The 14,251-nt window shown below is 41.5% G+C and overlaps 1 protein-coding gene across 2 annotated transcripts in view; it reads left to right on the top strand.

Moving 5' to 3' along the window:
- LOC134347969 (uncharacterized) overlaps positions 1-14,251 on the top strand; it is a 121,859-nt gene that overhangs the window by 82,480 nt on the left and 25,128 nt on the right. For both annotated transcript variants that reach the window (XM_063050657.1, XM_063050656.1), the window contains exons 12-16: positions 1,881-1,958; positions 7,670-7,758; positions 8,772-8,808; positions 10,249-10,397; positions 13,103-13,165. In XM_063050657.1, the coding sequence (XP_062906727.1) occupies positions 1,881-1,958; positions 7,670-7,758; positions 8,772-8,808; positions 10,249-10,397; positions 13,103-13,165 (416 nt within the window). The remainder of the gene's footprint in view (positions 1-1,880; positions 1,959-7,669; positions 7,759-8,771; positions 8,809-10,248; positions 10,398-13,102; positions 13,166-14,251) is intronic.

The following is a 14,251-nucleotide window of genomic DNA, read 5'->3' as shown; positions in this document are numbered from 1 at the left end:
TCCCAATCCACAAACAGTAGGAATTCTGCAGATGCTGGAAATTCAGGCAACACACATAAAAGTTGCTGGTGAACGCAGCAGGCCAGGCAGCATCTCTAGGAAGAGGTGCAGTCGACGTTTCAGGCCGAGACCCTTCGTCAGGATTTGGGGGTCCCAATCCACGCTTGCTGGATCCTTTCTGATACCATCAAAATTGACCTTTCTCCAATTTAGAACCTCAATCTGAGGACCAGACCCAGCCTTTTCCATAATTACCAGGAAACTAATGGCATTACGATCACTAGATGCAAAGTGTTCCTCTGCACAAGCTTTTGTCATCTGACCTGTCTTCATTCCCTAACAGGAGAGCAAGTAACATACTCTGTCTAGTAGGGACTTCTACGTGGTGCTTAAGGAAACTTTCCTGAACACATCTGACAAACTCTTTCCCATCTAGTCCTTTTACAGGATGGGAGTTCCAGTCAATATGTGGAAACTAAAAATCACCTACCTATCACAACCTTGTGTTTCTCGCATCAATCTGCCATCTCCCTACAAATGTGTTCCTCATTCTGACGAACTACTGGGTGGTCTATAATATAATCCCATTAACGTGGTCATACCTTTCTTGTTCCTCCATTCTACCCAGAAAGTATCACTAGACAAGCTCTCCAGTCTGACCTATCTGAGAGCTGTGACATTTTTCCTGACTAGTAATGCCACCTCATCCCCTTTAATCCCTCCCACTCGTATCTCATCTAAAACAATGGAACCCCAGAACATTGGCCAGTCCTGCTCTTCCTGCAAGCAAGTCTCACTAATGGCTGCAATACTATAATCCCATGTATAGATCCATGCCCTAAGCTCTTCCGCCTTTTCTACAATACTGCTTAAATTGAACTGTGCAGTTCAGAACATTAGTCCCACCATACTCAACCTTTTGATTCCTGACTTTGTATGTAGGCTTAACATCTTTCTCCACAGTCACTCCACTATCTGTTGGTGCTCTGGTCCCCATCGTCCGCAACTCTAGTTTAAACTCCACCCCCCCCCCGCCCCATGCAGCATCAGAAAGTCTTTCCGCTAGGATATTAATCCCCTTCCAGTCCAGGTGCAAACTATCCCTTCTGTACAAGTCCCACCTTTCCTGGAAGAGAGCCCAATGATCCAAAACTTGAAGCCCTCCCTCCTGCACCAACTCCTTATCACGTGGCTTCAGATTTTCCTTGTGTACATTGTTATTTTTGTTAATGATGTGAAACAAAAGGAAATAATGACATAGTAATTTTTGTGTGCCACACTTGTGTGTTTGATTGCAAAGAGTTGAAGCAGCATACTGGAAATTTAGCTGGGCACCTCTGGCCTCGAAACACCCTTGTGTTATCAGACACATGTGAAGTGATGTAATTGTCTGCACTCGGTTCTCAGGACTTTGGTTCACTTTATCGTAGGATACACCTGTTCATTAAACATACTCAGAATGATATTTTTAATAATCGTACTCTGAGCAGGTCATGGCCATGGGCTGAGACACTGATCCTACCCCCCCTCCCCCAAATCAGTTGGCCTGACCCCATCCAATGATGATTCTCCCTGGTTTCACCAGGACTCAACTAACTCCCAATGCAGATCGAAGCTCCGTGCAGGGAGGATATATGGGCAATTCACTTGTATTCAATGCCTTGTATAGGTATGATTGAACTTAATTCATTCAGTGTGGCAAGTTCACACTGTGCTTCCCCCTGGTGGCAATAAATTTCTCAGCCAGTTTGCTCAAAGAATTCAATATCCTCTTCAATTCCCTACTTAATCTAGTTTTCTCCTTTGTTTCTAAAGTAGTAATGAAAAAACTGTTAATTCTGTTGTTCAAAGCTGAAATTCTGAATAATGTGTATTTCCAGGACCGTTTTGTACCTCTGTAAAAGATGTCGCCATGGTCTATACAATTCTGGCTGGCCCAGACCCTAATTACTCATACAGTAAGTGTTCTAACTTATTTGTACATAATACTTCTGAAAATCATTGTTTGAAATTTAGAGCATCAAAGTAAATGCACTTAGTGTCTGAGAAAATTATTACCGGCGTAGTTCCAATAGAAGTGACTATTTTAAATCTGGGAGTGCAGCCTCATGGCCATCTTCCACATTGCGCAGAAATCAGCCTATATCAGAAATGGTACGTCAACATTTCCTTTTTTTTTTAAAAAAAAGGAAAACGCATAAAAGTTCATTGGACTGAGGCTGAAAATCTCGATAGTAGGACTGTAGGCGTTGCACCTTTTCATATTCGAACATATGATTGTAAAAACATATTAAGCAGCTCCTTGAGCTTGCTGAGCCATTATGTGGCTGACCCAGTCTGGGCTTCAGCACCACTGTCCCACTCTCATCTCATATCCTTTGCAGTTTAAATCTGTGTGGATCATGTACTCAATAATTCTGCACTGTGGTGTGCAATTCCAAAGATTTAGCAGCCTCTTGGAGATCAGAAGGCTTTTCTTCTCTGGGTGAACAATTAATCGAAAGTATGCCCCTTGGTTCTAGATGCCCCACAACAAGAAACATTCTCTCAGCATTCATCCTGTTAATCCTCCTCAGATTTTATTATGTTTCAATATAAGACCTATAATATAGGAGTAGGAATTAGGCCATTTGGCCCTTCAAGTGCTCCACCATTTCATCATGGCTGATCCATTTTCTGTCTCAGCTCCAATCTCCTCCCTTCTCCCCATAACCCTTCATGGTCTGTCTAATCAAGAATCTATCAACCCCTACCTTAAAGACTTGACCTGCACAGCCTCCTGTGGAGTTCCACAGCATTCCACAGATTCAGCACTCTCTGGCTAAAGAAATTTCTCCTCATCTCCATCCTAGAAGGATGCTTCCCTATTCTGAGGCTGTGTCCTCTGGTCTTAGACTTCTCCACCATAGGAAAAATCCTCTCCATTCTACAGAGGCCTTTCAACATTTGGTAGGTTTCAATGAAGTCACCCCCATTCTTCTGAATTCCAGTAAGTACAGACCCAAAGTCATCAAACGCTCTACATGTGACAAGTCATTCAATCCTGAATCATTTCATGAACCTCCTTTGAACCCTCTTCAGTTTCAGCACATCCTTTCTAAGGTAAGGGTCCCAAAACTGCTCACAATATTCCAAGTGAGGCCTCATCAGTGCTTTGTAAAGCCTCAACATTACATCCTTGCTTTTATATTCTAGTCCTCTTCAAATGAATGCTAACATTGCATTTTCCATAATTCACTGATGCCCACAACGTCATATATGCCCATCTGTAACTGTGCTACAAATTCATCTACCTTATTCCGTATACTGCGCACATTCAAATATAACACCTTCAGTTCTGTATTCACGTTTTTCATTTTTTTTTGTTTGCCTTTAAAATTGCAGCTCATCCTGTTGTCTGCAATTTTGCCCTATCATCAGCCTCTTCTTGCTAGGAGTCTCACTACACAGTGCCTCTGTTTGTAAACCAACTACCCCCTCTCCCTGCCAAATTAGTTTAAACCCTCTCGAGCAAACCCACCCACAAGGACATTGGTCCCCTTTGGGTTCAGGTGCAACCCTTCACTTTTGTACAGGTCACACCTCCCCCGGAAGAGATCCCAATGATCCATAAATTTGAATCCCTGCCCTGTGCACGAGTTCCTCAGCCACACATTCACCTGCCAGTTATCCTAATCTTACCCTCACTGGCATGTGGCATGGACAACAATCCAGAGATTACTACCATGGAGGTCCTGTTTCTCAGCTTTCTACCTAGCTCCTTAAAACCTCTCTTCAGACCTCCTCACATCTTTTACTTGTGTCAATGGTGCCAATATATACCTAGACCTCTGGCTGCTCACCCTCCCGCTTTAGAATGCCATGGACCCGATCCGAGACCTCTGACCCTAACACCTGGGAGGCAACATATCATCGGGGTGTCTCTATAGAGCCCACACAATAGTGTCTCTGTTCCTCTGACTATGAAATCTCCAATCACCACTGCAGTCCTCTTCATCCCACTGCTGTTGGCCAGAGACCCAGTCACCGTGGCTCCCTACTGGTATGTTCACCTCTCATTCTTCTAATGAGTGTAGGCCCAACCTATTAAAGGAATTGATAGATGAAGAAACTTTAAGTCTAATGAAATTTCTCTTTATTGCCTCTAATGCAAGTAAATCCTTTCTTAGCTATTACTTTATACTTTATACTTCATTATCGCCAAACAATTGATACTAGAACGTACGATCTTCACAGCAATATTTGATTCTGCGCTTCACACTCCCTGGATTACAAATATTAAATATTAAAAATATTAAAAATAGTTAAAATTAGTAAATATTAAAAACTTAAATTATAAATCATAAATAGAAAATAGAAAAATGGGAAGTAAGGTAGTGCAAAAAAACCGAGAGGCAGGTCTGGATATTTGGAGGGTACAGCCCAGATCCGGGTCAGGATCCGTTCAGCAGTCTTATCACAGTTGGAAAGAAGCTGTTCCCAAATCTGGCTGTATGAGTCTTCAAACTCTTGAACCTTCTCCCGGAGGGAAGAGGGACGAATAGTGTGTTCGTTGGGTGGGTCATGTCCTTGATTATCCTGGCAGCACTGCTCCGACAGCGTGCGGTGTAAAGTGAGTCCACGGACGGAAGATTGGTTTGTGTGATGTGCTGATATTAAAACCAAACCTGGAATCACACCAGGTTTTACAAAGGTGTTTGACAATGTCTCTACTTCTACTCTATTACTCTTGGAATAAATGCTAATGTTCTATTATTCTTCCTGACTTCTTGCTGTACATATGCTAATCTTTGTTTTTTATGTACTAGGACCCCTCCCAAAATTCATTGTAGCACATGTGTAGTCTCACCCCCCCCCCACCCCCACCACCAATTGTTGCTTGCCAACTGAAAATAATTCATTTATCCTCATCCTGTTTTCTGGTAATTACCATTTCTATATCCAGGACAATATAATAATTTCTGTCTCTTGTGCTGTTGTGTGACAGTCACCTTTTATGTGACACCTTATCTAAAGTCCTCTAGAGTTCCAAACATACTCTATTTATTGGTTCCCTTTATCCACCCAGTTTGTTGTTACATCTTCAAAGAACTCTTGCAAGATGTTCCAACATGATATCCCTTTCATAAAACAATATTGACTCTTTAGTTTTTTCAATATTGTTAATAGTGGAGTCCAATCTTGCCAATGGTAGTTTGCTGTCATCACTTCTTCCTAGTTTAGAAAGTATTAAATGTTGACTAAACATTTCCCAGTCTTCTGACCTCCCACGAATCTTTGCAAAATTCTGTGCCTTTTGGATTTTTTTTGACCATCCTTGGTTAGCCAGAGATTGCATCCCTCTAGCAGAGTATTCTGTTTTACATTGGGTTCTACGTTTGCTGAGTTGTATGAAGCATCTCCACAAATATTTCCTGCTGTTAAATTACAGATTAAAGCCGCCTTTAATCTGTATTCTGAGAGCAACGAGCCAACATATTATTATTTCAGTCTAATTGCCTTTATTTAAGTTTAAAACATTGGCTTTGGACTGATATTTATCTCACTCGAACTGAATATGAAATTCTTCCATGCTGTGATCATGCTCTCCTGAGGTTCCTTCTCTATGAGATTGTTAATTAATCCTGTCTTAATGCACGACACCCGTGGTAACATAGTCTGGTTTGTTCCTCAGTCTATCTCTTGAATAAACTTACATTGCCTATAAAAAGTATTCACCCACCCCCTTTGGAATTTTTATATTTTATTTTTAAAACATTGAATCACAGTGGATTTAATTTGGCTTTTTCGATACTGATCAAAGGAAAAAGACTCTTTCTTGTCAAAGAAAAAACAGATCTCTGTAAAGTGATCTAAATTAATTACGAATATAAAACACAAACTAATTGATTACAAAAGTATTCAGAGCCCCCCCCCCCCTTAATATGACACACCAAGTCATCACTGGTGCAGCCAATTGGTTTTAGGAGACACATAATTAGTTAAATGGAGATTACCATGTGCAGTCAAGGTGATTCAATTGATTGTAGTAAAAGTACACCTGCTGGTGAGTCATTATCCTGGCAAAAATTACATCATGAAGACAAGACAAAACAACACTCCAAGCAACTCCACAAAAAGGTTATTGAAAAGCACAAGTCAGGAGATGGATACAAGAAATTTTCCAAGTCACTGAATATCCCTTGGAGTACAGTAAATTCGATCTTCAAGAAATGGAAAGAATATGGTACAGCTGTAAATTTGCCTAGAGCAGGCCGTCCTCTTGAGTGACCGCACAAGTGGGGACTAGTGAGGGAGACCACCAAGAGACCTATGACAACTCTGGAAGAGTTACAAGCTTCAGTGGCTGAGATGGGAGAGACTGTGCATACAGTAACTGTTGCCCAGCTGCTTCACCAGTCATAGCTTTATGGGAGAGCGGCAAAGAGAAAGCAACTTTTTAAAAAAAAATCTCAAATGATATCTCAGAGTTTGCCAAAAAGCACGTAGAAGACAGTGAAGTCAGCTGGAAAAGGGGTCTATGGTCTGATGAAACCAAAATTGAACTTTTTGGCCATCAGACTAAATGGTAGTATGTTTGGCGTAAGCCAAACACCACGCATCATCGAAAGCACACCATCCTTACTATGAAGTATGGTGGTGGCTGCACCAGGCTGTGGGGATACTTCACTCTAGCAGGCCCTGAAAGGCTTGTGAAGATGGAGGGTAAAATGAATGCAGCAGCCAGCAGGCCTCTTGAACCTATGAGTAAGCCTGCTCACTCTGGGACTGAGTGCTCCCAACTCTCTGCTTGGGTTGACCCAGCTGGGGTTGGAGAGTGGGCACAGCAGTAGAGAGAGAAGAAATATAGAAATACTCCATTCCCATGTGGTAGAAGATGGCTGCCGCACCACAGCAGATACCGATTTTATCCCTCTGGTCTCCTTAATAGTCATTTGTAAATACCACGTCTCCATAAACCAGGCATTCATAAACTGGGGAAGACCTGTAGTTATGGATTCTGAAAAAATGCAGAAAAGTGGTTCCAAAAACAAATCAAGGTTTGTTAGGGAGGGATTTTAAAAATAAAGAGATCTTGTTTCTCCAGTTTTATTTTCCAGTGGTTGGGCATCAACTGGAGGAAAATTTTGACAGTGCTCTTTGGGGAAGACATAAAGATTTCAGAAATGTTACTAGGGATAATTATCAAGATGGCAAATGGGAAAGGCATCTTCTGTCCGGAGTGGTTAGAAAATATAAGATTTTGATTCCTTTTGCAATAGAGAAAGTTTGAGGTTTTGTGGTTTTCATAGTGGTGAAAGTTTATTTCTGAATAACCTTAGATTTAAAGAAAAGATCAAAATGGGAGATGAGATTATCCTTTTCCCATAATGTTTTGAAATCTGAAATGCAGTCTCTAGAAGTGACAAATTATTAAAAAGAGTTTAATAACATAATTTATTTTCAGCAGTGTATAGGATTAAAGATGAAAAGTAGGTTTGAAGAAATTGGAATTCCTCTTTCAAAGAGCCACTGCAGGAAAATGGGCCAAGTTGTCTGCCGTGATTTTGCTGTGACCATTTGGTCACTGGTTTCATCTTTTTTTTTCTTGGTGTAAAAACCGTTTTTCTTTATGGGGATTGGTTTCAGACTGGATCCATTGTGGACTGCTGTCATGTTGTTCTTTCAGGTCTGAACCAGCCGCCATTGAATTTTGATGATATTGCACATCCTGATCTACAGAATATAAGATTTGGAATAGATTGGAAGTTCTTCACGGTAAAGTGCATCTTCACCTACTGTAGTGGAATAAATTTGTGTGGGAATGTATTGTCAGGTACAAAAAATGCGTAGAGTGGCATCACTTATAACAGTTTTGTGGAGGTTCTCCATGAATGGGGAGGCTGTTGCTCAGGACTCTATACCTTGGGGATGACATTGGAATCTGGGCAAAAGGTGGGGGGGGGGGTGTGTGGCTGGCAATTATACTGCTCAGTTGGAGAGGAGTTAAAGCTCTTTCAATGTCCAAGACATGGCATGTGGCATGGCTGTTGCAAGACTGAGAGGCAAGCAGTAGAGTGTACAAGAGCTACTGCAGTGTGGAATGTTCTAGACCTGCTTCCTGGCAGGTTTCCACACCATATTCATCCTTGCTTTTATTTTTTTGGCTGCTTTTCATTTGAGTCTGGTGTGTGAGCCGCTTATCTGGTGAGGTACTCAGGTACTTGGGGTGAAGCCGAGGGTAAGCTGCCTTCTGTAGAAAGAAATCTTAAATCCAACACAGTCACTTAACTCAATTGAAGTAAGAACGATTGGAACTATTCCCTGGAAGTACCTGAAGAAAATTGTCCTAACAGTATTTACAATTTCAATGGACCATAGAGGGAATTAATTGACAATTCTCTGGAATTAGTGAGCTTTCAGCGCTGCAGTTGATTTTTTTTTGGAAGTATAGGATGAAATGTGTATCTAATTTCATTGTTTTAGAGTCTGTATAGCCTACTAGATATTAATCAGGGTAAAGTTATGGAATATGCTGGAGGTGCTTTCTATATGACACAATTAGGATGTGCCCAGTAAGTGTCTCCTACCTTTTTAAAATGGCTCCCAAAGAGAAGGTACGAATCCAGTAGTTCCGGCTAAGTCTCAGTTTGCCACTTTCCTAACTCAGCCAGATGCACACCACAACCTTCTCTGCAGCCTCTGTGTCTTGATTCCCATTTTGCAATGTTTGTATTATATTCTATTTTAAAATTCCACTATGGTCTGAAATTTCTCTTCTCTTTTAACAGGACTGTGAATCTGATGTTTTAAATGTTTGCCAGAGAGGTATGGATATGTTAAAACTTTAAAATTTGTTGCGATATATAATGGAATGGAGAGTCATCTGGACAGTCTCTACCTCCAAAACTGGACTCGCATAAATTGGAAGAATATTATTTGATGTAATTAAGCTGTATCTCTGTCTTTATATGGGTGGGCAAGAAGAAAGAGAAAAATTGGCATTACATCCTAAGCCTCCTCTCTGAAGACTGGCCAGCTATTACATGGGTCCTTGTTGACGTTGGCCTATGATTCACGCCTTGTAATTTAACTGGGAGGATTTCACAGCATGCATTTAGACACTAAGATGTGTTTCATCTGGATTTCAAGTTGAGATGTGATCAAAGGGTAAATTTGGGATTTCAAAGTTCATCAGTTTAAAGAAAACATGCTATGTGCGTGTCCTCATCTCTGAGTGCAGATTATTACTGGATTATAAACAGAGTCCACAAGTTCAGCATTTGTTGGGTTTACTGGACATAAATCACCTGTGCCTGTGTAATTTCCTGATTTAAATTTTGGTAGGCAAGACTGTATAGGATGGACATTTGAGTGAAAAAAATTATCCACTAAGATGCTCCAGAGGCCAGTTCAGTGTAATCCAAGCTGCACCCAGATAAACTTGTATTTCCCTAACTCCTTGTGATATAGGAGCCCACTTCAACCTTCGTCAATACCAGCTCCCATTTCCCCTACTCAGTTTTTCTGTATTCTGTTTACCAGCACCCACCACATTCCCTTCAGCTCCCTCCAGATTCTACCATTACCCTCACTTAAGGAACTTACAATGGCCAGTTAACCTACCAATCCCTGTGTCTTTGGGATGTTGGAGGAAACAGGAGCCTTGGGGAAGATCGTGTTTGTGGAATTCCATTTCAGCATGCTGGTAGTGATGAGGTCATCTTGACCAATGGTATTCTATATGGGTGGTGTTTCATCCTTGACCTGTGACAGCCTAGCAAGAGAAAGGGAAAGTACTGTCTTTGTGAATTACATCTCTTCCCCCATGCTGATTCATACCATTAGAAGTATGGGTGAAAAATGTATCATTTCCTCTCTGTGAATGCATGTACCTTGACAGAAAATAAAATGATCAGATTTGAAAAGGAGAATGAAGATTGACCAGGTGTGTAAATAGTTATTGCTTCAACATTTTAAAAATTAGCTGTCGGATCTGAAATTGTGATGTTTGAGATATCACCGGATTTGCAGAAGGGTGTCTTGCTGAAATATTGCATCTGCAAAGGGGAGGGAATTGGAGACATTGTGTTACCTTTTATCACTAAAATCAGCCCTCATAACTTTGGTCAGAGTAGGAGGCCTCATAACATGTGGTCTCCATAATCAAATATGAAAATCTGAAAATATATCTATAAACAAGAAAATGCACACAAATTATTCATGTACTTTCTAAGTCGTAGTTAATTTTGTCTCACTTTAATGCAGCGGTACAGCACTTAATAAGTTTGGGTGCAACAGTAGTAGACTTGCACATTCCAGAGTTGGAGGAAGTACAGACTGCACACCTTATCTGTATTTTGAGTGAGATTCGAGAGTTTTTGAACATGGATTTTAATAATCAATACGACAAAATGGTAAGGAATTGTTTTTAATTAAAAACACTAACCTGAATGCTTTTGTATGGTGGAAAGATTGCCCTTCATTACCTAATTCCCGGTACTGATTAACTGTGCTTCAAAGTAACTATTTTTTTGCACTCCTTGGATGTCTTTGAATCCCTCTGTGGTCTGTAGGCAGCTGTTCAAGTCCTTGTTGTAGCTGGCTGTAATCCTGTACAAAGCAAAATTAGTGTGCAAGTTATTTACTTCTGCTTATTTGTATCAGCTGAGCACCATTCGTGTTTTGAAAATGGAAAGAAAATTTTCCATTTAGTTAGTTGAAATAATTAACTATCAGCAGTTCAGTTAGGTGTAGTTCAGAATGATTATATTTTTGCCATTTTCTACTAAGTGATACTTTAAAAGGACTGAGATGAGAAAAACCTCCTGCATGTGATGTTCTGCATCCCAGATTTTCAGATGGAGTATATCCAGAGATTGTGTATGCATTAATGATGCTCTTTTTGAAATCCTCTGGTTCCAGGTCTGTCCCAGGGTACCAGACACTAACACATGTAGCACTGCTGTGTAAGAACAGCTGCAGAGAGAAAACTATGGGGTTGTAGAGCGGTTAGCCTCCTGTTTGTTGCTGGCAATTGCTAGCCCTGCCTTTAAGAGAATGGAATGTGGGCACTGTGGAAACAATAACATAATATGAAGAATGAAGATGGTTTTATGAGGAGAAAATAATATTTTTAGATTATGAAGACAGGTAGTCCTCTTTTATTGTCATTTAGTAATGCATGCATTAAGAAATGATACAATATTTCCTCCGATGTGATATCACAAAACACAGGACAGACCAAGACTGAAAAAACTGACAAAACCACATAATTATAACATATAGTTACAACAGTGCAACAATACCATAACTTGATGAAGAAGTCCATGAGCACAGTAAAAGTTCAAAGTCTCTCAAATGTCCCACATCTCACACAGGCGGGAGAAGGAAGAAAAACTCTGCCTGCCATACTCGACCACGGTCCAACTCTGAGTCATCTGAAAGCTTCGAGCTCTGATCAGTTCTCCGACACCCAGTACTGAGCGCCATCTCTGTCCGAACGATTCGACCTCAACCTCGGTTGCCACCAGCAGGCAAAGCCGGGGATTTTGAGGCCTACCCTCCGAAAGATTCCCGACCACGCAGTAACAACAGCAGCGAACAAGCGTTTCAGAAATTTCTCCAGATGTTCCTGTGTGCTTTCACGTCCATTCTCCATCAAATCAGAATTGTCCACCGCCCCTATTTAACAGATACGATATCATTTTCACCGGAGGGCTACGCAAGCGTGCGGTGCGCTGCCTCTCTCCTACTGCCTACTCATTTGATAAATCAAATGATTTTCTGAAGACTTCGTGAGCAGGATAGGTAAGAGTTAGATAGCAGTTGCACAATCTACACCAGGAGTGCGTGAAAAGGGCTACTTTTTAATCGAGATTTTGATGGCACAGTTTTGCCGCAGTATTGCTGAATCAGCAAGAGGGATTCGTTAGAAAGGGCCAATAAAATAATTCAAGTGCAAGCAGAGCGGCCAGTCGTTAGAGTGGCTTTGGCTCATCACTTTTCAAATCTTGGGTGCCTGGAGTTGATTTTCATCACTATTTATCAGAAAATGATCTGCTACAGAGAGTGGAAATAAGTTTATTCTGCTTTTGCGTAAGTGTCTTGCCTGTGATAGCAGCTGTGCAATGTTTGGCTATTATCCCATCTCTCACAGTATATAACAAATTGTCCATTCTCCTTTCCTATATGCACCCCTCTGCATTTGTCACTGTTAGATTTCATCTGGGATTATTCAACTCCCACTGTCCAACTCATTCTTTCATCTGGTTAGCGCATTCCACAGCCCAAACAAGTGGATTTTGTCTCTAAGGAGGGCAGACTAGAATGTATCCTATCTGTCCATTGTCTCTCTGAAAGTGTTACGAAATAAGTTGTAGTATATTTGTTATAATTTAACATCATCAATTTCTTTGAAAAATGAACACATAGGCTTGTTTACACGCTAGTAGGATCTGTGGTAGTTATTGTAGTAGTAGAGAATTATGCTGTCCACACTTCCAGCCCAGCTGATAAGGAGGGCTGAAATCACTGGCTCTTGCACCCTGAGGTAACTTCAGAGACTAGGTGTTAGGCAGAGTGTTCCTCTCCCTGGAACTCAGTGAGCTTTGATAAGCAAAACCAGGGGAGAGCGGCTGCTCGGGGCGCGCGCTGCCTTTTATCGCGCGCTGATTTTTTATCGTAACAGTGAAAACACCTTCTGAAAGCGAAAACGGGGTACTAATGTAGGTCTTTTGTAACAGTGAGGTTTCGTAAAGCGAACGTTCAAAAAGCGGGAGACACCTGTATGTCTGTTTTTGTAGAAGTATTTTGGTGCTTAAAGGGTCATTTTTCAGGCAGAAGTATAAAACTTTATCCTCTAGAGCAAGGAGCTGTTTGAATATCTTTTCCAAAAGACTTGAATGACACATCAGAAGCTGTTAGTGCAAAATTAAAACTCCTCACTGAATTTTGAAGCAGCAATGTGGACTAGAGTTTGCTTCTCATTATACTTGGAAGGCATTACAACTCTACTATTTTTGTGCATGCATGTGGCCATCGTAGCTGCAATACTAGATTGATTTATATTACTTATTCCAGACTGTTTAATCTTGAGTGACATCATCTGTTTTCCTTACAGAATCTAGATACTCGTATAGCTTTAGCTTTTGCATCGAAATTCACAAGTTCTGACTACATCCAGGTATGAACAAAACACAAATCTTCATCTACTAACTAGGAAATTTTGTCTTTTGTTTGCATCCTGTATGTTTTCTTCCCCCTGTCCTCTGATGTTCCAGGAGCTGTTCGGAGCCAAACAGTTCCCTTGTTTCGGCAATTGTGGATGTAGCTGGTACAAAAAGTTAACAAATCCCTTTTACCTGCTGGTGTACATTCCCAAGTTATAAAGAGATTAGGGATATAGGGATCGAGGCATGACTGCGAAGGCGCGTCGATGTCAGCAAGTTAGACCAGCAGGAAGAAGTTAAAAAGAAGACAGCTTTATAGAACGGGCGTCGGAGTAGGAGGGCTTTGGCTCAATGGGGCTTTGGCGATAACGGGTCAAGGCTAAGTAAGTTACTTGTGTAGAATAGGAACAGGAAGTATGTCTGTGAGGCCAGTGTTCTGTACCTGGTGGCAGATGTGAGAAGTCTGGGAGACTCCCAAACTCCCGGACAGCCACATCTGCGCCAGGTGCGCCAAGCTGCAGCTCCTTAGGGACTGGGTTAGGGAACTGGAGATGCAGCTCAATGACCTTCATCTGGTCAGGGAAAGTGAGGAGGTGACAGAGAGGAGCTATAGCAAGTAGTCACACCGGGGCCTTGGGAGACAGATAAGTGGGTAACAGTCAGGAGAGGGAAGGGCAATAGTCAGATGCTAGAGAGTACCCCTGTGACTGTACCCCTTGACAATAAGTACTCCTGCTTGAGTACTGTTAGGAGGGACAGCCTACCTGGGGGAAGCAACAGTGGTCGTGCCTCTGGCACAGAATCTGGCCCTGTGGCTTAGAAGGGTAGGGAAAGGAAGAGGATGGCAGCAGTGATGGGGGACTCTATAGTTAGGGGGTCAGGTAGGCAATTCTGTGGACGCAGGAAAGAAACACAATAGTAGTTTACCTCCCAGGTGCCAAGGTCCGGGATGTTTCTGATTGTGTCCACGATATCCTGAAGTGGGAAGGTGAAAAGCCAGAGGTTGTGGTACATATTGGTACCAACGACATAGGTGGGAAAAGGGAGGAGGTCCTGAAAGACTACAGGGAGTTAGGAAAGAAGCTGAGGAGTAGGACCTC

Source organism: Mobula hypostoma, chromosome 6, assembly GCF_963921235.1.
Source record: "Mobula hypostoma chromosome 6, sMobHyp1.1, whole genome shotgun sequence".
NCBI lineage: Eukaryota > Metazoa > Chordata > Chondrichthyes > Myliobatiformes > Myliobatidae > Mobula > Mobula hypostoma.
This window is presented reverse-complemented; position numbering and strand designations above follow the sequence as displayed.